Source organism: Melitaea cinxia, chromosome 17, assembly GCF_905220565.1.
Source record: "Melitaea cinxia chromosome 17, ilMelCinx1.1, whole genome shotgun sequence".
In the NCBI taxonomy this organism is placed as follows: Eukaryota; Metazoa; Arthropoda; class Insecta; order Lepidoptera; family Nymphalidae; genus Melitaea; species Melitaea cinxia.
Genome location: NC_059410.1, coordinates 11,835,451 through 11,862,416, shown reverse-complemented (window position 1 = coordinate 11,862,416; position 26,966 = coordinate 11,835,451). Strand labels below are relative to the sequence as shown.

At 30.4% G+C, this 26,966-nt stretch overlaps 1 protein-coding gene across 1 annotated transcript in view; it reads right to left on the bottom strand.

Moving 5' to 3' along the window:
* The window catches only part of LOC123661729 (receptor-type tyrosine-protein phosphatase kappa), a 195,174-nt gene that overhangs the window by 26,477 nt on the left and 141,731 nt on the right, over window positions 1-26,966 (bottom strand). Inside the window, exons 4-6 of the mRNA XM_045596674.1 lie at window positions 13,636-13,754; window positions 3,863-3,950; window positions 1,900-1,976 (exon numbers count right to left, since the gene is read on the bottom strand). Coding sequence (XP_045452630.1) covers window positions 1,900-1,976; window positions 3,863-3,950; window positions 13,636-13,754 — 284 coding nt within the window. The remainder of the gene's footprint in view (window positions 1-1,899; window positions 1,977-3,862; window positions 3,951-13,635; window positions 13,755-26,966) is intronic.

Here is a 26,966-nt window from a genome sequence, read left to right as displayed (position 1 = left end):
TTGCAGACTTTCCAGTGCAGTTAGTACGAAAGTGCGAAACATACTGAATTGAGCAGCTATATTGGATGTAGGGCTACTAGTTGCTTGTAGGGTTTGTTGGAACTCAGCCATTTTAGTATTCAGTTGTGAAGCCAGATCATCTATAGACTGCTTGATTGACTCCATAGCTTGTGTAGTAATTTAAGATAGCAGTGATCTTTGCAGATGACAGCAGAAACTGGAGTTACGTACGATTTAGTAGTAATATTAATATGAGAGGACTTTTACTGGCAGGTATTATGAACCTTTAGCACATATCACTCATATATACTGATATTTATATATTTAATTTATGTATATTATGTATATTATATATATATTTAAATTATGTAGGCTATATTGTAAGGGAACGTAAACGTAACAACCAAATCGTGCAATTCACGTGGGCGAAGCCGTGGATGGAAAAGAAGTCTGTAATAACTGCATATTTTATTATATCAATAGTTTGGCAGGTGATATTACTTCAACTCTAAACGAGTAAAACTGTATTACAGTGCCTGTAAATATTCTACTACGCAAAGGCCTTTTTAAGGTCATTTGATTCACTGTGGGTTAGTGAGTAATTGTCCAACTTACAGAGACGTTGTTTATCTGCGCATTTATGATGACAATTTTTTTTTTATTTTTTTTTATTTATAAATTTTGATCCACGGGCTCAAAATGCCCGTGCCTTTGTTTATCATGCATGCATTATAATACTACAGGCGATTTTTCTACTTATTATACTACAGATCGACAGTCCTGTGACTGCCTAGTAAAACTAGGACGTGGTCCGACGCCGACGGTTTTTTTTTTTTTTTTTTTTTTTTTTCCTTACTAAATACTGTTTATGCAGAAGTATACACATAATTGTTTTCTAATTTCTAACATTATTATTTTTCTTATCTATGTCTATATTTACACTTATTTGCCTAGTTATCATATATGTACACTTATTTCCTAGTTACCATATATGTACACTTATGTTCTACTTACAATGTACACTTAACCTATGTTACTGTTAGTAAGGATTTTTTTTTTTTTTTTTTTTTTTCTTATATATATATTATTTTTTATATAGTTATTATTTGTTTATCTATGTATAAGTTGTCTATTTCTGTTATTTACTTAAATTTCACTACATAACTATTTATTTATCTATTTTTTTATTTTATTTTATAGGTACATCCACAAAATACATATGGAACATTATGTATAATTCACTATTACATTATTATCTAATATGTATCCCATCACGGGGTACACAACATTCCACATTATATTAATGCCGTGTAGCAAGTATAATTAAAATTACTTCGCATAAAAATTAACAGTAAAGATACTACACTATGATGACAATTGGAACCAATGCTTTTACGTATCCTGCCACAAAAAGATCCACAAAACTTGCTTGTAATAATAATAATAATTTAATCTGTATGATATGTGTTCTAATGTTTACTAACAATTAAGATGCAAGTTAGTCTATGTTTAAATTGTGTATTTATTGTCTTTTGTTGATCTCCATTACCATTCTTTCTTGTACGTCTTAAGGTCATATTTTCTAGTTCGTGTTTTTTTTTTAATTTAGTATTTTAGAAAATAGCAAATACCGTAAAATAAAATAAATCAAACAAAATAATAATAATAATAATTCAAACTATTAAGTAAAATAAAAAACCATATGTCTATTTATTCCAAAATGAGTTCTATTAAAACTTGAACTTAGGTCAGTATTATAAAGAGAATTTGATTAAAGAAACAAACAAACCGCGGCTATAAAACTTCTGCACTCTCATTGCAGCGGAAGAGTACGGTTAAAGGTCAACGAACGAATAAAAAAGAAGAACATCTGCTAATGAAATACAAACATATACTCACATCTATATAGGAAGCATTTATGTAATCGGAGTCCGGCTCTCTGTCGACAGTTTGCAGCACCACTCTGTTGTAGTCATCTGCGAATGAACACTTTATTAATATGAGGTTGCGCTCGAAACACAATTTTAACTTTGATTACATTTCTAGTAATAAATTGTTGTGAGTGAAAAATATTTTCACGAGAAAACGTGATATTTTTTTTTTTGTATATATTGTACTTTACTATATATACATAATATACGAAAAATGAATTTGAATTGAGAATCTTTTTTTTCGAAATCGCTCTAAAAAGTTTATATATTATTAAAATATGGATACATTTTATTATTGTCGCCATTTCTGAGACTTTATATCTATACAAATAAGTAAAACTGAAGTGTCTGTTTGTAATATTAAAATAACCACTTTTTACTAAATGCATATGGATTTATACATGATACATATACCAAAATATTTTTTTACAGTTTTTGTCTGTCTGTCTGTTTGTTCCGGCTAATCTCTGAAACGGCTGGACCGATATTGACGAAACTTTCACTGGTAGTTAGCTGATATAGTAAGAAGTAACTTAGGCTACTTTTGTTTTAAAAAAATATTTATTTTATAACTCTGCGAACTGAACAATAGCTTTTTTGTTTCCACGCGGACGAAGTCGCGGGTACAGCTAGTCTTAAATAAATTTACAACATTCGTTTTGTAGTAAGATTATAAGGGTTAAACTAGTTAATGTAGTTAACCGTAACATGTTTTAAAAAAATATTATAGACACTTTATACCATTATATATTAACTTTACTTCCTTCATCGCAAGTAAAAGAACAGGCTTTTTACTGCTTTTGATAGTAACGGAATTACCGGAATTAAAAAGAAGTGATAGTTAAGCCTTATATTTTGTTCCTTTTAGTAGTTTTGACGTTGTCTGTCTGTATTATTATGTTAAAATACATTATTTATGTACACAGTTTTATTTTTGTTTTAGGTACATTATGTATAAAATGTTCATTAAATAGGCCGTATTTAGGCATAGTTTAGAAAACGAATGGTCTGAAATTTACATGTAGAGCTACCATTTCGTTAAATGTGTATTTTATGAAAGCTAATTCGAATACATAAATTGTTTGCTATTACCATCGAAATTAATTTTCAGTGATTTAGTTAAATTACAATTTCAAATATAATTTAAACTGTTTTATATTCCCTCATTAAAAATATTGTTTATAGTATTTAATATGTGAGTACAAGTAAAATTACAAAACGATAATACAAACGACAAATGATCGAATACACACGCGATGTCGTATTTTTAAAATAAATATGTCTGTTTTATTTGTCATCAATATGTTAGAGAATAGTAAATTTTGTTTAAAGCAGGTTTGTAATCATAACTAAAAATATTATGTAGTAGCTGTCCGGATAGACTTCGTTCTGTCAAAAATTAATAGATTTTTATTTATATAGATTTTATTTCAAATTTTTTTAGTATGAAAACCTTCCGTAGGGCTTAAGGAAAATACAAAAAAAAAAAAAAAATTGCCGAATTGGTAGAGCCTTTCTCGTGTTATGCGCTTAGCAACATTCATTTTTCTTTATATAGAATATAGATAGAATATTGTTATTACACATTAAAGCGTTGTCAGTTAAGTCGGTTTTTCAAACTTTCAAAGTTTGATTAAAAAAAAAATAAGTGTAAATAGTATGTGTATAAAGAATTTTAATTAATTTTTTAATATGATTAATAATATATATTTATTTTTAATATATTTTAATTAATTCTTTATTCTGATTTTTATTATATAAGAATCAGCATAAAGAATTTTAAATGTTTTTTGATTTACTAATAACAAATATCAATAAAAAAATCAACAGACGTAAACATAGTATCTCCTTCCTTGAATCCCGACAAAAATAAATACAAATATAATTTGTAATAAATATATAGATCTAACATAATATATGTTTTTACTTACATGGAGTAACTTTTTGGTTTTGGTTTTTGTGTAGATTGGTCTTCTTCTGCGCATGACGACACGCGTGGGTCTCTACTTTGATAGCTGTCTGTAACAAAAAAAAAATAAAAAATAATAAATAAATAATAATAATAAGTTTACTTTTAGTTATATTACGATGATTCAATTAATTTTTTTTTTTTTTTTTTTTTTTTAAATATATACACTAGCGCTTGACTGCGATCTCACCTGAAGTCAAGTGAAGATGCAGCCTAAGGTGGTGCGTGCTTGCCTAGAAGATGCCTATTCACTCTTGATTTAAAGATACCCAAGTAATTTATCGATAATTAACGCTCAAAACCATTAATAAAGATCTAATTAAACATAGCTCGGCCTTTAGTGTCGTTAAACAGATGGTAATGGAAGTGTGATGGACTAAGATAAATATAATTCGTGCAATGTTAAAATGTTTTCTTCAAGAGAAATTTTTCTGACAAAGCGAAAAGAGTTTGTGTTGGTCCACAATGTGTAATAATTGTATTTGCTCGTAAACGAAAAAAAATCTGCTTTAATTATATCGACAAGTAATACAATGTAGGTAGACGAAAAAGTAGTCAAGAAAATATGCGTTATCAAAGATATAAAAAAAGTCTTTATCAAATCTCAATCAAATTTAAATAAACCGCATGACAAGTATCAGATTTCGATTAAAACAAAAATCATCAAAATCAGTATACCCAGTGCAAAGTTCTGCGGTATAGTTGATTCTACGTAGATCGACGAAAAAACAATCAAGTAAAAACGCTTTATTAGATATAACTCGAAAAATACTTGTCAGATCTTGTCAGGCCTTTCGATTAAAAAAGAATCATCAAAATCGGTCCAGGGTAGACAAAACTTCTGAGGTAACACATATTTAAAAAAAATACAATCTAATTTGAGAACCTCCTCCTTTTTTGGAAGTCGGTTAAGAATTATCGATTTCAATGAGGGTCAGGTTCAGTGAAGTGAAAGATGTAACCAAGCACTTCGCTTCGGGATACTTAAAAATATTCTATTGACCTTTTGCTCAATGTTAATTAATGTACAAGAATAGAACTTGAAATAGGTCGTTTTATTGGTTTTGTTTCAAATAATTTTTAGTTACAAAATGAGTCGACAGGCTAAAAAGTTGACCTTGTTACTACTGAGATTACTAAATTAGTTCCAACTTCATCTATTTCAAACCAGTCTGGATTACAATTAGGAGAACGTCATATTCATTCACAGTTGGATGGTCTTCTGTCAATTTGTATGTAACAAGTATAGTGCATAAATACTAGGAATTTGTATTTTTACATATTTTATATTTTTAATAAATACTTTGGATTATAGTTATCAATTAATAATACTAATATTTATGGTCATCTTTTTAATATAATCTTACAAGATCAAAAATGAGAAAAAAAAAATCAAAGGATCTTTCATTCATAAAGCCGTCTAAAGCACTGGCGATAGATGTTTTAGTATTAAGTGGGTTTGGTAAGCAAAAAAATGACGTATTTATAGAAACAATTTAAAGAAAAATAAAACTTGTGTAGAATAAATAAAGAATATTTATCTAATATTCTATGATATCTATACTATCAGCTAAATGTCTCTTCTATGTAAGATCAGTAGTCTTTATACGTTACTTTTCCAACGCTGCTATCAATTAAAATGAAAAGCTAGCATAAATATTTATGCTTGGTTATTATGGAGAATGCTTCGTTATCACTGTGTGGCACACATAGGCTCTATTTTAACGGGAGAAAACGGATCTGTCAAAATCGTGTAATCCATGCGGGCGGAGAGCTAGCAGGTGATATATGAATACATTATTACGAGTATATGATTCAAAAGAATATATTAAATTAATTGATGTACCTGAAATCAAAGCGTATTTGGCACCAAAAAACGAGAAATGGCAAAAATGACTTCAATAGATTTTGGAAATAAGATATTGAGTATATTTTGGTCTTCTATCTTTTTCGTTTAAATTTATAAAGGAAAGTTAGGTGATGATATGATTGTATTTTTATAGCCTAATAATGTTAAATTTAGCGGGCATTGTTTTTTTTTTTTGTGGAATAAGATTATAAAGAATTAATGAAAAACATTTAAATTAATATTAAATTATAAGTATAATGGCCAAACTAATAAGCGTGTCTTTTTAACTGTCTTTTTAAAAAATTGTCCTATACGCAACAACAGGTCATCAGCAATTTAATTTTTATTTATTTAAACCATTTTTGAAGTGTGCAATTCGGATACTGTTAATGAACAAGACTTGCTTGTTTAATTCTTTAATTTGTACGTAAATTAATTTTAGGTTTTGAACGAAGCACACTGTAAAACTGTATGATACCGAAATATTTTTCTTCATTCCATTTGTATTTGTAGTAGTTTCATACAAAATCTGTAAAAATATATAACTTTTAATGGTATTGACCTGACTGATCTGGTACTATTGTCGTTTGAGTCACATGTGACACCGCACGGCTCAGCGCGGCCAAATTTGCACGTCTGCAATAAAAGTTTTGCATTTTTACAAGCAATAAATGCGAAAACATTCCAATACGAAAGTTTTTTTTTTTTCACTTTTTAGTGTGGAACATAAAACTGTTTTACATTGTGTTTGATTTTAGCTTACAAACATAATAAAATTACGTAGAATTTTACTAAGCCAATTTTGTAATTACGTATATTTCTTCCATGCATTTCTTACTCCTCAATGTCCCTTTAGCTAAGATTTTGTTCAATAGCTATATAAAAGCAAAAGCATTTTTAAAAAATCAATTATTCGAGTGAAAATCTGCTTTACATTTTTTTTTTAATTTAAAATAAACATCTACGGCCTAAATGCCCATGCATTTTATTAAACATGCATTATAATACCTAAGACGATTTATCATTACAACTACAAATCGACAGTCCTGTGACTGCCTAAAAAGAAAATAAACAATTTTTACAATATAAATATTTTGTATTCAGTATTATCTAGATTTGTTTCGTGTATGTTATATTATTATGCTGTGAAATATTTTTAGAGTTTACTCCTTAAGAATCAATTTTCACATAAGGATGAAAAAATATGAGGAGTAAAATCTACTGAACGAGTGACCTCGTTACGTCTCTCGTAACGCCATCTATCGGAACTCTATAGCGTTCCGATAGACGTCGACGTTATCTAATAACGGCATCGATAGATGATGCTATTTAATTTGTTTATTTACCATTTGATGTGGTAATAATCTTTTTATTAGACTAGTAAGTCCTTTTTGTCCCTATTTAGACAGTCTATCTGAAAGAGTTTTTCGAACTTTTTTTATCCATAAAAATATTAAAAAAATAAAAGTACTATTTTAATGTATTTAAACATAAGTATTGGAGTATCCATATTATTTATCACATTGTTTAAAAAAAAAAAAAAAAAAAAAAAACAATAAAAGCGTCAAAAGCAAAAGCTTTTAGACATTAAATACAATACGATGATTGTTTTCCGTTCGTTTTGTTTATCTTCTATCTTCACTAGAAACAATTAAGAGAATGCAAACAATTTCACAATGAAAGTATTTTATTACAATTTTAGTGAACGACGACGAACGACGCTTTTTAAAAGTAAACTTGTCTACACTTTTAAGATGGTAAAACGTGAAAATATCACAAAAGTTTTATTTCTTTTTATACGTCTGTTTTACCACAGTTTACAGGAACATTTTTGAGAAAATTTCCAGAATACTTCGTGTTATTCTGTACCTTTGTGTTACACGAGCGAAACAGTAATTATGAACCCAACAACTCTCGGATCCCAGAATATTTAAAGTGTCATTTTACGCTGTAAGTTAATAGTACAAGTGTTTTGCTAGTGTATATTGTTATTTTTTTCATATTATATGAGTATATATACCTATTATACAAAATTTTTAATAATAGTTTATTAAACATTATACATATTTACAATTCACAACTTAAGAACTAAATATTTACAGATGGTTTTTATAAATCATGTAAAAAATATATATAATTATGCAAATTGTTTTTCAAATTTACCAAATTTAAATTACATATATATTACACAAAGTTAGTTAAGTAACTTAATTTCCTTATTTCTTAGTAAAATAGCGTGAAAGAATAAGTTTCTGTCTTTCTCACTTTTTCCAACAATGACACAATGCACAATGACAAAAAGGGCTGTAATACTATGGTAAACCTAGCGTGAAGGTCACATTATTAATGTCCTTGATATACGAGTGTATCTCTTATGATTTCTAGTAATTATGTTTATGCTTCTCCACAACAACACAAGGTAATAGGTTTTCTTTAAATGAAATATATATCTATTCTTTACGACTTCGTTTTGAAAAAAAAAAGCTTTAGTTAACATCATACTATTTTGATTCGATATTTTTATCCAATTACATTTTACTGGGTGTATCGATTTTTAATCGACTTCAAAGAACGGAGGAATTTCTCAATTCGACTTTGTTCTTATCGTCTTCAATAAATGAGAAGGTTATCTAAAAGTATTTTTTATGTGTGTTACTTCATAACTTTTTACTGGGTGTACCGATTTTGATGATTCTATTTTTAATCCGAAGCTGGCGCTTTTCATGGAGTCCTATTTAAACTTGATCGAGATATGACGAGTGCTTTTTGAGTAACCTTTAATAATGCTGATTTAAATGACTATTTTACTGACTACCTACGTCGCATATCTTGTCGATGTAATTGAAGTTTTTTTTTACGTTTTCGAGCAAATACAACTATGATAATGTTTTTTTTATTCGAAAGCTGGCGCGTGTCATGTGGTCCACATTTAAAATTTAACAAGCTCTGACGAGCAGTCTGTGAACAAAACCAAGTTTCTTTCTGCATTTAATTGTTGTTACATTCGTCCATTTGATAGAGTAAGAAAGACAATTTTTCGACAATTTAACAAAAAAATGATATTTATTATGGACACGTTACATCGAAACTGCATTTACGCATACTTTTAAAAAGTATACAAAAACGTACGTTATGCAGAGACATAAAGTTCTTTTGTATGAAGCACATGTGGTGTAACTAACTGGTAAACAGGTCGTGACTGCATATTCCTGGGACGCTTTACGATTCTTCATATTTTTTTACGACAGCTTGTTTTACGATTTCTGAATTTACTTTTGAATAGATAGATGCTCTATTACGTAATTAATGTGTAAAATCAAATGTGTAATAAAAAGTGTATTGGTTATTACACACACGCACACATACAAACGCCCAATAAGATATTAGAGTGGCAAACAGTCAAATTAAAAAAAGAGAAGAAGCAGTCATATCCACCAACCCGCATTGGAGCAGTGTGGTGGATTAAGCTCTGATCCTTCTCCTAAAGGGGTAACAGGCTGATGCCCAGCAGTGAGACATTATAGGCTGAAGCGACATACGACTATAACTATCGAGTTATGCATCGTAAGGTAATAATTTGTTGCAGTTAACCATAACACAACCATAAACACAATTCGCGTTTGAAAAGAAATAATCCGTTTGCCACGATCCATTCTTTTTTTAAGCTCGGCTCTAAAGAAAATAGTTTATACTAGGCTTTATTGTATATCCTTACATGCACCACATGCTACGGTTTGTCGCCGGAATAGTTTTTGCCTCAACTCGGGTTTGACCGAGCGTAATAGCATATATAGCAAAACCTAATATAACATAAATAATATGGAACTTTTATGGGTTCCTACTTTAATTACGGAATACTTGGAAGACTTCTGTTAACTGCAGACTTGACAGCCTTTTTATCTCATAAAAGGATATAAAAGGCTTAAAGCGGCTACTATCTGTCACTGTGCACTCTAAGAAGCATCATTAAAATGGCTTATAACTTTGGGAACTGGATTATGCTATTTTTATTTAATAATAAAGAAACTTTGAAAACATTCGCTGAATATCAATGACTTGTGAGATTGTCGTGAACGCTACGAAGTTGTTTAGAAAATTTAAAAGGACAAGAAGCAAAGAATAATTCAGGAAAGTTTATATTATATAAACGGGAATTTTATAAATTAGATTGTAGACATTTTTTTTTGTAATGAAAGTCAAAAGTGCATGTTATATTAAATGAAACCTTATTTTGCATTCGTTGGCAACTAATTCCTCTGCGGTAGGAGCAATTTATTATTTCCTTCTTTTTTCTTTCGTGCCTTTTGAAAATAATTTTTAGAATAAAAATCTTCAACATGTTACTTAGCGTACGGTTGAATGCATGAGATTTTTAATAAGTGGCTACGAAGTCTACGCTTTCTACGTTCATCGGTTACGTTACGTAAGCCTCTACGGAGTTTGTGGAGGGTTTTTTATAAGGCGTATTTAATATTTCACTCCTCATTATTTTTCACTGCAGTTTTATAAAATATTTTTTGCTTTTTACTTTATGAACTTTACCCACACCTCTACTAAAACTGAAACAGGTCTAGATCTGTACATTCATGATGCTTTGAAAATCTGTGGCAGTCTACAATCGTTACTGAGACCAATTTTTTTTTTTCGTTTTGGTTTGTCTGTATGGTGCCTTACGTCAAAAGTACTGAATAAATTTTGATGAAATTCGGTACAAATAGAGTTAATACTATATACTAATAATATAATGTTGCTCTCGAAATTTACTAAGGATGTGTTTCTGGTTATTTATTATAAAATTAGTTCAATTTCATTAATTTTTGTTAATAAGGCGATATGTTAAAATTTGTGGTACAAATATTTTGAAATATAGGTTATTTATAAAAAATGTATATCATAACCATCAGTAGGTATAAGTATAAAATAACTTAAAACTCGGAATGTACAGAAATTGTTGAATGTACCGTAAATCTTCATAAATTGCCAAAAATAATTCTTATAGGCTTAATAAAAATCATAGCAATTGTGACCGAAGTTATGGATACAGCTAGTTCATTAATACATTATAATTGTGTTTGCTCGCAAAAAAAAACGACTTTAATTATATAGACAAGTAATACAACGTAAGTTGACGAAAAAAATTAAGAAACGCACTAATCGTCACTACGATTTTCGAGGGTTCCCCTCGATTTCTCTAGGATTCCATTATCAGATCCTGGTTTCCTTATCATGGTAACACCCTTGGGATATCTCCGTTACAAAAAAAAAAAAAGATTTATCAAAATCGGTTCATAAACGTCGAAGTTATCTCCGAATATACATAAAAATATATATACGATCGACCTGAGTAATCTTCGCCTTTTTTGAAGAAGGTTAAAAATGAGATACCTTACAGGAATAAAGTGGTATGACAGAAATTCATGAAATTATATTCTCTCTCCGAGCTTCACTTCATCACGATAAGGTACAGTTTATTGGCTGAAAACCAAGTCGAGACGTGAATTAGAAATATAATGAAAATTATTCGCAGCATAACTTTCAAGAAAATATGCTTTAGTTAAAATACTTATTTATCGTAAAATGCTTTAAAAAATGATATGTATCGTCAGTTCCTTAATTTTATTTCAGAAATTTTTTACTATATAATAGTATAGAAATACTATTAGTTCAAATAATCACGTGTTTATTCAATTTTTGTAAACTCTTTGCCTTTTCGTCTTCTCGCTTAAATTCTCGTTTAAATTGTTACTAAGCTTTGCACACAAAACACATCTGCAGTGAAAAATATAAAATGAAGAAAATGTAAAGAAGACCAAGACACGAGTTATCATATACGAGTATGTAAGTATACACTATTATTATTAAAAAGAAAGTAAATTTCATTATTCCGAAAGCACATGTATTATAATCTCCAGAATAAGAATGTAATTTAAAAAATTTCGTTTACCTTATAAGTATATAAAGGAATATTATTCTAGATGATTGGTTTTATATCCAAAAATATTACAAAAGAAATGGCCAGAAACATTTAGTTATTATTCTTTTTTTTAATTAAAGATTTTTCTTAATATCTCCTAGAGATATAGATATATATTTAAAACCACAAGTGAGCCCAAGGGCTTGTTACATATGCATACAATTGATCGATCCGGAAAGACAACAACAATTTATCCTTATTCAAATATTACTACACCAGTCCTTATATAAATATATTTCGTCAGTATGTATATACGTTTGACGGCATGCTAACGAGAGACGTGAATGTAAATAAATGATACGGTGCAGGCAGAATAGATTGCCAAGTGGATGAAGTGTGTATAACTACTATATAATATACGTAGGTCTACAACTACGTAATTTTATACTTATAGTATAAGTATACATTTTTACTTGTCCTATACGCAAAAAAAATGAAGGATAGAATCCAGGATATATGTAGAATCGATAGTGAATCTGAAATTGTTTTCTTTTTTCATTGCGGAGTGTTTGTAATGTTCTAGTATCAATAAAACTACTGTGAACTGAATTATCTAAACGGAACTGGGAATGATTTCTGTTATAATATTATGAGTTAGAACACAAGACGCTTTTTAATTTATTTCCAAATTCAGCAAGCTTCTCGTGGACGAAGGGATGAAAGACAAAAAGTCTTCTGCGGGATAAACTGCGGTATAAGTTCGTAATTTCTTAATATAGCCTATAATATTTCCGGGAAACCCTTAAAATATGCATATCCTTTTTTTTTGTCGCAAAAGCGACAAGCGTTGCCAGTTTTAAAATTTTACCACTAGGAAGATTTCTAAGGTTTTTAACTAATTTATTTCCTAAGAATTTGAATGACGTTATTTAACAGAATTAATTTTTATCACTACTTGAAAAAAAATGTAAAACAGTAGTAAAAAGGAGTTTATAATTATTAAAAAATAATAATAATGAAAAGTACAGGTTTTTGGTAGAAATAAACAGAGGGGATATTTTATAATTATATGATTATATGAAGGTCTCTTTTTCATTAGTGCAGCATTACTTCATTAGTGAAGCGGTGTTTTTAACATCAAAGCCTTTGGTGCCTCGTATTATTTAATGTACGAAAAAAAACGACGTGTACTACGAATATTTTTTTATTTTTTTTTCTATATACTTGTGTTTGGTTAAAAATATTAACAGTAGTATCAGGATATTTCATTTTGCTTGGATTCAATAACGATTAATTTTTGATTGTGGAAGACGGCAAAAACAAAGATCGTGAGCCGTGTAAAAATTGTATGTGTTAAGATTTCTGTTCGTTTTTCTAGGGGCGTCCGTCCTGATCTTAGTTTAAAATGCTTTACGAGTGTGTGGGAAAAAAAAACTCAAATGAATACAATTTTACGCAATAAATAATACAAAAAATCGTTTCGTTAATCGTTGCCTACATTTTTGGTACTTTTCTAATTAATTTAATTTTTCTAATATTAAATGGTTTCTTTATTTTTAATTTTATACTTTATTAATAATATTTTACGTGTCAATCAATTGCGTTTCCAAAGCTAATTTGGTCACAGTTTTTTCATAATTATATATTAAATTTATCTTTAAATTAATTTCCTGCTTAATTAATATACATCGCACATCGGAAAAGATCTTGTACTTAAAAAAAAAAAATAAAAAAAAATTTGATACCTGTTTATCTAACATCATCATGACAGATTAATTTCCAACACTTCTCTTTGAAAATAAACGAGCTAATGCTTCAGAAAGGAATGATGGAAAAGAGTAAGAAACATCCATCACATCATCTTATATCATCACCACCATATACATCATCAATCTTTTATTCCTCATAAACTTACGCATTTATAATTGTAGAATTAAAGTCTTATAATTCAGCGTTTGTTAAAAATTCTTACCTGAAACTCAAGTTTGTAGAGAACAGGAAATTTTCTCCGTTGCTCGCAGAGTTTCGGAAAGTTCTTCAGCTCAACCGGCCGGTCCGGTATCGTCTCTGATATCGATCCGTTTTCATCGGCTGTGGAATTAAATAAATTATAAATAATAAATATTAATTTGATTTGATATTGTTACATGTAGAGTTGCTGACAATAATTTGATTACATTTAAGACTATTACTGAATAATGATATGACTTTTTATTTATTCAAAGCCTGTTGAAAAATATAATAGTTTTTTTTTTTAAAAAATCTCCCTTTAATATATGCTTTAATCGTGTATGGAAGAGAAAGAATAAATTTTACTTTTACGTTATCTTTTGGAATGATAACAAGATCTACCATAAATATTAGCTTTTCTATAACATAAAAAAACATAAAAGTTAAGTTACAAAACAATTTACAAAAACTATTTTGTTATAAGTTATATAAAGTTTAACCATTAAGTAACAATGTTTTCCAAAATAGTATTAAATATTTTTGACGTGACAACGTCTAATAAATCGACGAACGACGGCTGCATGCACGAAACAGGATGACTAATAATGTAGCGTTGCACTCGTTGTCCCGTTACGATCATTGTATACTTTCTCCACTCTCTTCCACTTGATTGGCCTATGCGTCCTAGATGTTTTGTTATGACGCTGTCACGTTAAACTATCGTCTCGTAAACCAACTTTACAGACAATAAGTTTTTTCTAAAGTATGATGTGTAAATGTCTTAAAATATATTTCAAATTTACCCCCTCCTATATTACTACTAGTGCATTTAAATGCTGACAAATATTAAGTATTTGCTTTTAACTGACAAATATTAAGTATTTGCTTTTAACTGACAAATATCAAGTATTTGCTTTTAACTGACAAATATCAAGTATTTGCTTTAAACTGACAAATATTAAGTATTTGCTTTTAACTGACAAATATCAAGTATTTGCTTTTAACTGACAAATATCAAGTATTTGCTTTTAACTGACAAATATTAAGTATTTGCTTTTAACTGACAAATATCAAGTATTTGCTTTTAACTGACAAATATCAAGTATTTGCTTTAAACTGACAAATATTAAGTATTTGCTTTTAACTGACAAATATTAAGTATTTGCTTTTAACTGACAAATATTAAGTATTTGCTTTTCTTCTTCTGGTTTAATTTAAAGAAATCTAATTACACTTAAGACCTAGCTTCTTAAATGAACAATAAAATCTTATTTCAAGTCTGATATGACAAGAAAACCCAACACTAATCTTCCTATCATCACAATAAAGATCAAAATTGAGTGAGTCGAAGCAGTTGTGTTTGCTTACTTTTTCCTTTTGTAGGTGAATCTTATTTTAAGGGAATGTAGACTGTATTGCATTAAGTGCAAAGATCTTTAATAGCACGTCTTATGAGCTTTTATCGGTGTATCATATCACAGTTTCCTCAATGATTTCTGTGTATTTTTTTTTCTCTTGATAAATGTTCACACTGTAAATATACGAGTGTATTTCTACTGATATTTTTATGTAATATAATATTTTTCTGTTGTTTTATGTTAATAATAATGAAAATAATACATATCTAAATAAAAGTGAACATTAATCTAATATATAAAATTCTCGTGTCGCGGTGTTTGTAGTTAAACTCCTCCGAAACGGCTTGACCGATTCTCATGAAATTTTGTGTGCATATTGGGGTAGGTCTGAGAATCGAACAACATCTATTTTTCATCCCACTAAATGTTAAGGGTAGTCCAACCCTATTTTTTTTAATTTTTAGATAGATTATTTATTTTTTATGATATAACATTAAAAAATACATACAATCCTAAATTTTTAACCCTCTACGATCAACCCCTATTTTTAAATAGCGTTTAGCGGCAAGACAACGTTTGCCGAGTCAGCTACTCTAATATATAAAATTCTCGTGTCGTGGTGTTTGTAGTTAAACTCCTCCGAAACGGCTTGACCGATTCTCATGAAATTTTGTGTGCATATCGAGTAGGTCTGACAACCGAACAACATCTATTTTTCATACCCCTAAGTTTTGGGGGGGGGGGGTTAAGAGGGTTAATAAAATATTATGGAATTTGTGTGCATATCGGGAAGGTCTGAGAATCGGCCAACATCTATTTTTCACTCCCGTAAGGTATAAAGAGGGGGTTGAAAATGTTAATAAAATATATAGCAAAATAACGTTTGCGGGGTCAGCTAGTATGTCATATATTATTATTTTTTCATGTTGGTTTTAAAACGCTAGACATACAAAATTTTGATGTCTTTCTTTAAATATATTCTGATAGTACTATAAGTATTTTCATGTTTCAAATAAGTTTAAGCATTAAATCAATGAGAACTTGTTTTCTTATTTACATATCTAAGTAAAGTTATTACTTATAAGAAAATTTACTGTTATAGTAATTTAATATAATATAATATAATTTTCAAATTCATTTATATTTTCTGAAAGAGACTAGGAGAAGTTCATGAGAAATCGTAAGGTAAAGCTAGTTTAACTTAATCGAACTTTTTTACATTGTCCATAATGAGCGTCCATCCAAGATCGAATTGTTAGTTTCCAATTTCCTTAGTATTTTTATTAAAAGGGTTTCAATGTATATAAAATGTGTAGTAGAAAATAATAAATTTAGTTTGGTTTATATCTCAGTTGAAAATGATATAACTAAGTCGAAGAATCTTAATAGCTAATGCATTCAGACTGTAACATTCCATTGCTTGGCATAGACCTCTAATCTAACTCGGACCGGTGGCTTAACGTGCTCTCCGACGCATGGTGGGGATACACACAGGGACAGACATCCAAAACCGAAAAGAAATATTTGTACAAATACAAATATCTATCCTAAGCGGGAATTGAACCCGCAAACCATTGGCGTTTTAGACAAGTACTCGAACACCAGAGCGGTTGTTATTAAAAATGTTCATTTCAACAGCTATCAATTCATTCATAAATTGTTTATTATTCAATGTAACGTAAATAAGACATTTTGCAAATACAAGTATGTTAGTATGTAGTATGTAATCATTACAGCCTATACAGTCCACTGCTGGACACAGGCCTCCACAAGGTCACGCCAAAAATAACGTGAACTCATGTGTTTTGCCCATAGTCACCACGCTGGGCAGGCGGGTTGGTGACCGCAGTACTGGCTTTGTCGCACCGAAGACGATGCTGCCCGTCTTCGGCCTGTGTATTTCAAAGCCAGCAGTTGGAGTATGTAATGTTAAGAAAAATATGTGACCCACGAATCATACCGTCATTATTTAGAGAACGGATCAGTGATCAAAAATGTCGACTAATTTAACAAATATGGGAATAAAACGCGTAAAATTTCGCGTGAGGTCGCCTTGTGTTTCAATAAAGAGAAGTTGATGACAGAGAGCTGAAACTACCACAGTTTAAATAACTTCGAATGAATAAAGGTCGTGTAAAGAACTTACTATAGACGGCGCCACGGTTCGCTTAAACCGAAAATAAAAATCATCATATCAAAAATTTCGATCTAACGGGTACATCGTTCCATAGCTTAAGGCTAGAGCGCCGACACGGTCAGTCGGAGACGCAGGTTAAATCCCCGCTGGAACGGTCAATTTTTGATATGATATTCAAAAATGTTTAGAATTCCTAATGTGTGGGTAACACAAAAATAAAATCGTACATATGAATAAAGGTCGTATTATAAAAACATTGATCTCTATAATGACCGTACCTCTATGGTGGTCCGCGTAATTACTTAATTCGTCGTTGCGGGTTCGATTCCCGCTTGGGACAGATATTTATATTTGTACAATTCTTGTGGGTCACTTCGTGCTTCGGATAGCACGTGAAACTTGTCGTATACACCTGATCGCAATCGTTATTCGTATTAGAGAAATTATTAGCCAACCCGCAGTGGAGCAGCATGTATGATTAAGCTCCTTCTACTATATACAGAACGAGGTCTTTGCCCAGCAGTGGAACGTTACCGGCTCATATTAAATCAATAATTTTGCTGTAGCTTGTACACCTATGCTGACGCTAGACCATTTCCTTTACCCTAAGGTTGCCTGGAAGAGATCGCTATTTAGCGATAAGGCCTTTTGTACCTAATGAATATATTGTTAATATTTTTCTTTCTTTGCTATGTATCATTTCTGTCTTAGTGTACAATAAAGTGTATTATTTTATTATTATAATTTCTATTTTGCTTACATAAGAATGAATGAAACATTTCATTTTACCTTATTGGTTCTAGCTATTCAAATATACTTCTTCCACTTGATTCTTTCGTTGTTGAAATTCTTTGTACTGTAGAGTGGGTAATTAATGTCATACTACTAGAAAAGAAATTTCATTCGAGTCACCGTTTGAAATGATAAAAGACCTTTGTGGTTTACCTTTGGAAATCCTTTACTTTCTCTGAACAGAAAAAGGTCTATTCGGTTGATCCAGGAAATAAATTAGTTCCATAAGAACGATTAAAGGGACACGGTAGAATATTCTGCTAAGCTAGTTTTAGTATCGCGTCGATAATTAATTTTGTAAAGTAACGAGTACAAAAGGCATCCAAAGCTGAAATGATATATATAGGAATATTATAGGTGATAGGTTTCTGGAAAATCATAAAATACACGCTCGGACTATGAACAGTTTTCCGTTTTCAAAGATTTGTCATGAGTGAAGATTGAAATAGCGACATTTAGCTTAAAAGAAATTGCTACCATTGGACCAACATACCGTTCAATATTAAAAATCTTTATAGAGTATTATTTCTAGAGAATTTTTATAATAGCTTTTAACAGACTAACGCTTAAAATTTTATTTTACTTAAAGAACATCATCAGTTCAGAACAGAATCTGCAAAAAATTAACTGACGAAAATCTAAAAAAGTTATCTACTTTATAACAGTGTATAAAGTTACGAATATCGATTTAAGGATGCTAGAAAATAATTGGTATTTTCTACTATAACTGCAAAGTATATATAATTGTGACTGTGATTTTGACGACGTTGCACTGGCGGCCGCGGTTCGATCCCCGCTCACGACAGATATTTGTATTGGCCACATAGATGTAGTACCATACCACATAGATGGTCTGGTAGGTAGTCTGGGCGTTTGTGCATGTGTATTGTGTGGGTTTCCCCCAACACAGGAGAAAATCCTACTGGGAGGGGGGGGGGGAGTGTGAAGCGTTTATTTATTTATTGTATGGACGATTGTGATTTTATTTTGTAAAGAGAAATAATTTACTTTCAGGACAAAATTATCGTTTATGGTTTGGATTTAAGTAAATAGAAAATGAAATAGATAAATGTTAAACAAAAGCTAATGCGTTCGAAATCTTTTTGTTTCTGAAAGAAAATCTGGTTAAAAGACACTGTGTTAATTTTTGTTGTTGTTCCTGAGCAGAAATTTGGTAACTGATTTATTTTTCCCACGCGTTCCCCCATTTAAGTGACGATTAATAATTTATCTCAAAAAAGGTCCGAGTCTCGGTATCAGATCAACCTTATTGTTACCACATTGAACAAAGGACGGATGAGCAACGCACTTCGACATTTCGTGTTTGAAAAGTACGAATCTTTTCTCCCGCTATTACGCTCTTAATGATATACCCTAGATAACCTAGAACCTATTGGACTGGATTGGAAAAGTGATAGCAAGAGAGTCCAAAGTTTTTAGTATTTTAGTGCCTTAGAAACAGTAATTAGTTAATTTCAAAAAATTGAACAATAGTATATTTGTGATTGTGGGACCTTTGTAATTTTGCATTCGGTTACCATTGAAATATTATGTGTTGTTAGCGCAGGTTGTTATAGTAGTGATTTGAGTAACTCTTCTTTTTTTTAAAGGTAATCTTCTCTATTGACTTTATTATTCATTTGTAAAATTTCGAAGTCAATAAAATTTTATATGTTATCATTTCCAAGCGCTCCTTAGTTTTAAAATGTAATCACGTTTTCAGTTTATAAAATACGTAGCGTACTTAAAACAAAATTCATTTGTGTATCACGCAACATTTTCTATATAATATTAACACGTATTTTATATTATAATGAAAGGAGTCAACTTTATGAAATTTTTAATTTACACGACTCTATAGCAAACATTAGTTAGTCTAATTGAAAACGAGGCGATTGAAACTTAGATAAACTTTGCTTTATATTTGTGTTTATTCGTTAAAAATATTAAAAAATTCTTTAAAAACTAAATAAACCCTTTAAAAACGTTGTGCTTTGAAAGTAAATATTAAAAAGAAACAGATTTCTGTTAGAAACCACCAATAAATACCATTTGCTATAAATTACGAGACACATCATTTTGAAAGTCATTTCCAAAATGTAGTAAAGATTCCGTTTGGTACAGAGTTTTATTCTTACTTTTTAATTGCTTCAAAATCCTCTTTACTCTGCCATAATTTTAATTTTAAAACACTTTTAAATTTCTCTCATCTTGGTTAAGCAAACACTGGTAACTCTAATTGAAAACTAAGCGGTCAGAGCACCGACAACAAATGTGTTAGCTGGACAACAGAGTTAGTTTGAAATGTGGCATTACTCTTATATGTACCAAGAATATTGCGTTTCAGATAGTAATGGAAGAATTGTGGCATATTTCATCCAGTAATTGAAAATATTGGACACTTTGCTCATTGAAAATTAATGCTCGAGAAAGAATGGATGAAATCGTGAATGATTTACTCGCCTGAAAATCGGATTTCAAGATTAATGAATTGGAGTCTTTTGAGCGTTTAACTTCAAACTGAGTGGCTAAATAAAATAAATGGTGTAATGTGAATAATCAACAATTACTAAATAGGTGGGTAAGGTATATGTACGATTTTATTTTTGTGTTACCCACACATTAGGAATTCTAAACATTTTTGAATATCATATAAAATTGACCGCTCCAGCGGGATTCGAACCCGTTTTTGTCAAAGATTTTCATTGTAATATGAAACTTTGAATAGTTACGGGTCTCTGTAAAGAACTCACTATAGACGGCGCCACGGTTCGCTTAAACCGAAAAATAAAAATCATCATATCAAAAATTTCGCTCGAGCGGGTACATCGTTCCATAGCTTAATTGGCTAGAGCGTCGACACGGTCAGTCGGAGACGCGGGTTCGAATCCCGCTGGAGCGGTCAATTTTTGATATGATATTCAAAAATGTTTGGAATTCCTAATGTGTGGGTAACACAAAAATAAAATCGTACATATTAAAAATAGCATGGTGTCGTCTCTTGTCAAAGATTTTCATTGTAATATGAAACTTTGAATAGTTACGGGTCTCTGTAAAGAACTCACTATAGACGGCGCCACGGTTCGCTTAAACCGAAAAATAAAAATCATCATATCAAAAATTTCGCTCGAGCGGGTACATCGTTCCATAGCTTAATTGACTAGAGCGCCGACACGGTCAGTCGGAGACGCGGGTTCGAATCCCGCTGGAGCGGTCAATTTTTGATATGATATTCAAAAATGTTTGGGTAAGGTATATTTTCTGAAGATTAGTATCAGCTTGGTATTTATTGCGTGTCAATAGTTTTGATTTTGTTTGAAATAATAAAATTTTAACACAGCCTGCCTATTTTGACTCGTGAAGATTAGTTTTAAAAGTTGCGTGTTTACTATTTAAATTTTTAGAAGCATTAAGTATTAGATATGGAAGCTGAAAACTATTTCTTATTTACCCAATTTCAGAAGTCCGTCTACAAGTAGTCTCATTAAATTTACTGAATGTGGGTGGTGTTTTTACTACTTTATTACTTTTGAACTTTACTGAGATTTCTCATTTAAAAGGAATTTATAACAAAATTAGAATTGAAAAAAAAAAAATCAAAAGATTGACATAAAATATTAACTTGGAAGATACTACGCAGTTGTCTGGTAATATTTGATGTAAATTATTCAAAATTAACATAAATCCCTGTCAGCTTTATAACAGAATTTACGAATTGTCTCAAAATTCATTTTATTAAGTCTAGTCATTGTTTAATTAATTGGCTCAGTCTGCACGTGGTATTGGGAGTTCTTTGTCAGCGAAGCCTTCGGTTCATTATGAGCCACACAATAGGGATGTATTAATTGGGCATTGTGTTGATCTCAGATGAGCACCTTGATAGCGACTGTTTGAACGTGGACTAGAGACATTTCATTGAAACTGAAATTATGTTACATTATAAAATGTATTTATTGACTAAGTTACTAATTATATGTATATTATTGATTATAACTTTAATAGAAATATTAATTCTAGATTGCGTAATTTTTTTATGTACCTAAAATGACCTTTAAATTAAGAGAGGCTATTAAGAGACTAAATTTGATAAAGAGCCAATTTAAAACAAAGAAAAGAAAATATGGACGAAATTATGAAAACATATTTTTTATTCATTATTATAGAAAATTAACTTATCACTCGATCTGTCTGTTTTTCGTCTCTGCACTCACCAACAATAAGAATTTTAAAAGTATTAAACATTTCTTTTGTTTGTTTTATGCGTAACAATGAACATATTTTATCGCTGAAACTAAAAGATTAAATCCGCAGATCGCGTTAAGATAAAAAGAACTCGAGTATACTTTCCAAGATATCTAAAAGAAAAATTTCACTTTAATGTTTCCATAAATTTTAAAAATCTGCTTATTTAACTGCCACTATAAGCAATAACATAGGTTCTTTCATCTTATTTATCTTTTTATCGTAAAGAAGGTACTAGAAACAACCGAGATGAATAAACACTCAAAATATTGTCTTTACGTCAGAAATACGATCCTTGGAAACGTTGAGCTCCTGATGAAGTACGGAGCACTTAACTTGTAAACTGAACCAATTTAACATTTAATTTAAAAAGTCATTTTTTTGTATTTCGAATTACTTTTGAGTTTTATTCTAAGAGGCTACTCTGCTTTAAGTTTGATTAAATTATGGTGTGCGGGTTTCATTACTTAAGTTTCAAAATACTATTAAAATAAAAGTAAGGTTTTTTATGTCAGCCATGTTTCTATTTTAAAATCTATGTATATTTTGAAACCATGGGTTTTGTTTTGATATTAAATTAAAATATCCAGAAAGGGAATCTTTTCATGTATTATGTATTTTTATTAATACATTTTATTTTTCTTATGTATACGATAAATTTTAAATAATGAAGTGTTACCTAAATGTTAAATTGTTTGATAATTGCATTTGAGTTTAAAAATGTTCAATTTTGATTAATTATTTTTTATTTATCTATTCCATGACTATAGACATGGTTCTAAAATATTCTTTTTATAAAGCTCTAGATTTTGGGCCAGATATATGCCTATCTGTCTGAATCCTACCTCAATGTGTGTTCTAAGGATTATAGTCTTTTAGATTACAGAAACTAAATTTCTTTTATATATTATACGTAGTTTTACAACTAACTATATTTTGCATAAAATGAAGTTGAAAAGGTAAGCCTTGAGCGCATGTTTGACTTATTTATACATAACTTTCTGTGATGTATGTCTGAAACTCGCTAAAAGGGGCTTTTGCATTTACGTTGCTTATTGCTTTCATTAACTTTTGAAATCAACATGCAGTCTTTGGTAGAAGTCTGTCTTCGTCAAGTAAGAAATAAATAAGTAATTCTTTTTACATTTAAATGGTTAATCAGAATTTTCATATCTATATTATATGATTTTACTAAACGTGTATATTTGTTTAGGTCATAATAAAGTTGTCGGTACATTTACTACTTATTTTTTCTTCATAGAAGAAGAGTCATGTACTCAGAAATGGGACTTTTTGTCTGTTTTTTGGCGTATAGGCTTTAAAAATATTTCAATAGAAAAAGGGAATAGGTAACATTTCACAGTTTTTTTTAATTAAATTTTTAAATGTAGCTTAGGAGTTGTTACAGAACTAATAGTTTTGATCGATTCCATCGAACCCTGTAACTATGAGAAAGGAGCATACTGATACAAAAATTACAACAGCGCAAAATGGGCAATTTTTATTTTCAGGTTGTGTATTGCTGTTGACCCTATCGGCCTTGACAGCGTCACCGGGTTGGATGGCCGGGTACTGAGACCCAGCCGTGAAGGAAGCCTTCCTTCTTCAGCCCTCTAGGAGGACTCGGGATGTCCGTTCATCCTCAGGGTGTCTCCTAGCGCGATTGCGCCTCGGCTTAGGACGAAGTCGGTGTGGAGGTAGCGCTGTGCGGAGCGCTGTCGGGCTACCAAATCGGAAAAAAGTGCTAATGTTTATATGAAACAATTTTCTCCCCATTTTGTTGGTTTCAGTTTTCAAATAGCTATTTTTCGCATATGCTATTAGATTATGGAGCTCCGCAACATTTTTTGCATAAAAATTCATTTTTGTTACTAATGTAGCGACATCTATCGCGCGGCATACAAACTAGAGAAAACTGACGTATCTTACATCGCGCTATCAAAGTTATCAAAGCGATTGAGTATACAAGATCCCGACAACAACCGTTGGGGCAGTAGCCCACCAGACACAACACCCGTCTGGTTGGAGTATCCTCCCTTTGTGATGGCGGACGTCATTCTTCACACGTTCCTCTCGCTACCAAATTAGTGGCCCCGACGTGATTTGAACACGCATCTCCAAACTAACATATAGAAAAAATAAAAACTTTCCATATAATTAATCTCGTTAAAGTTACCTTCAGTACCTTTCAATTATTATATGTTGGGTGCAGGCCAAAGATACTCGCTAAACTTCGAAGATTTTCTGGTAAACAAGAAGCGACATAAATACAAACAACTTTATCAAACGTTTTTAAAAATGCAAACGAAAGTGAATTCTATTGAAAAGTGATAAGGTTTTAAATACAATGAACGTTAACTTCTCGGACTTTATGATCATTATTCTTGTACGAAAGTTTCTTCAATGAAATATGACTCAATTTTAGTTCAGCACATACAAGTAATGTAGGGTGAAAAATGTAGTAAAAATCTGTCCTATGTATGTAGTACACGTCATCTCATATTTAGCAAAATTGTCCAATGTATATCTTAATAACTGAAGTATGTCATGGATGATCTGATAAATGATATATTTTAAAAAAATCTGGGATTGTTGCAAAGGAGCGGATTATTGAAATTTATAATAAATTTTCGCTATCTATGAGCAATATTAAGAACTAGTTGTCGCATATTGTATTTTAGGTCAACGTCTATATCTACATGTCCTCTATAATGATTTGTGATACGATTTTTTTAAGTGTACATTGTATGTAGGAAATTTATTGTGATGATGCTATTTAATAATTCAGTTTGTCAACTACAATCAAAAACACACAAATCATTTATGCTATGATAATTTAAATTATTAAATAAATTAATAATTTCTAAATATTATAAAGTACTATTAGCCTTAACTAATTCTGATCTCTTTTTTTACATTCTTAAATGTTTGAGAAATATCCAAAAACGTAAAGGTTACAACTACAGCAAGTAACCAGTTATAGTTCTAGTCGGATTAGTGGCTTTTAGGGATCGTAGCTAAGGAACCTACACCTCATATGTGGCAACTCTCAAGAAACATTGTTTTTGTGCTTTTGCTGTAAATTTGACAAAGACAAGAATATGAACAATTAGTGTTAAATTACAGCTTAGCATTATGTCTGACTATTATCTGCAATGATGTCCATATATTTAATCATTATGATTACTATGAAAGTACTTGATATATCGATTTAAATAAGAAAATCTCGACAAGAAAGAAGAGATCAAGACAATCTCGTTTCAAATAAGAAAAAAAAATACACAAGAAATTTTAATCTATTAGTGAGACAAAAGGAATAAGCATTGAGAAATGCAGCGCGTGGTTTTAAAACGATCAGCTAAAATCGAGTCGTCGTTTTTCTTTGTTTTTTTCAAGGACGTGCGCCGTGCCGACAAAAGACACCACCGCGTCGCGCGTCCCTCCTCCCACTCTCATTTACATAACACCTACCCTTGTGACTGCTTGGTTTTTTGCATATCATATCTGTTAACGATGTTTTACAAAGATTAAGAATGATAAAATTGTCAAGAATTTTAGCAGGCAGTACAGCCCAAAGGTCAAAAAGCCTCAGAGGTTAGGCTACTTAACTGTTTGCCAACAAGGTCAAATCTTAAAATTTGTATTTCTCGCAATTACGAATACGGAGAAAAAAATATGGCAATATTACTCATGACATCACTAAGGGAAATATATAATAGTTTTCGCCAAATCGATTTACATCCATACAAAAATCGCCCCCGCGGGAAGTCGATGTCAACGACCTTGAAAACAAATAAAAATACAAGAAAGAATCTTCACAATTGAATATTGTTTCTTCTAATGGGTAACACGAAAATAAATCGTATAAATCGTAAGGTACATAATATTTATTTAATGTTCGTAATTAATATTGGGATTTTCGAATTCTTATGTGATTAGACACAGCTCTTTCTTTAGACCTAGTATAAATAGTTAATCTGGTCTTATGGTAAGCATATGTTTTTTTTTTAAATATATATTACAACTCTGTTACTTACACTGTCTATTTGCAAATATTCATTCTTGGAAAAATACCTCTTTTTTTTTATATGAGAAATATTGATTCTTAATACATTATACTTTACTGCGTGTAATGACTTCATCACGCCTGTTTTCTTACTAAATTCGTAGATGATAGAAACTACGAAGATGCAATGGACAAATACATACGTACACAATCCTAAAACAGTAACAAATATTTTTACAAATATAAAGATTAGAATCGAACGAGCGTCGAAGCCTATTGGCGTCAATTGAGTTTCCATTTTTGCTACAAAAGAATGACCGCCTATGTCAGAACGTTGTCAGACCTAATGGAGTGTGGTAAATTAATTTCCGATTCTTCTTCTTAATAGAAGATTTTAGGGGTCTCATATTTTCTATATCAGGAATTTATTTCTACATCGGGATATTTTATTTTTGAAATTTTAACAACAGTCCTGAAGCACACGTAAGTCTACCAAACTCTTAGTGTTCCGTAATGATTGAAAAAAGAATCACTTTTATTACGAACAATTATAAAAGAAATTGTCAAAAAACAAAAACTAAAATTCTCACTACAATTATATTAATTATTTATTAATTTGTAATTAATCATTTTTTAAACGACTATTGTTAATTTGGAGAACATATTATTATTATTTTATATTTTTAATTTTATCTTTAATACGCATGTAGCGAAATATTAGATTACAAAAAAATAATGAGTAGCGACATCAAAAAGGCTTTGTTCCAAAAATTAATATGTTGTGATGGCAACACATATCTATACTAAATTATTAGTTC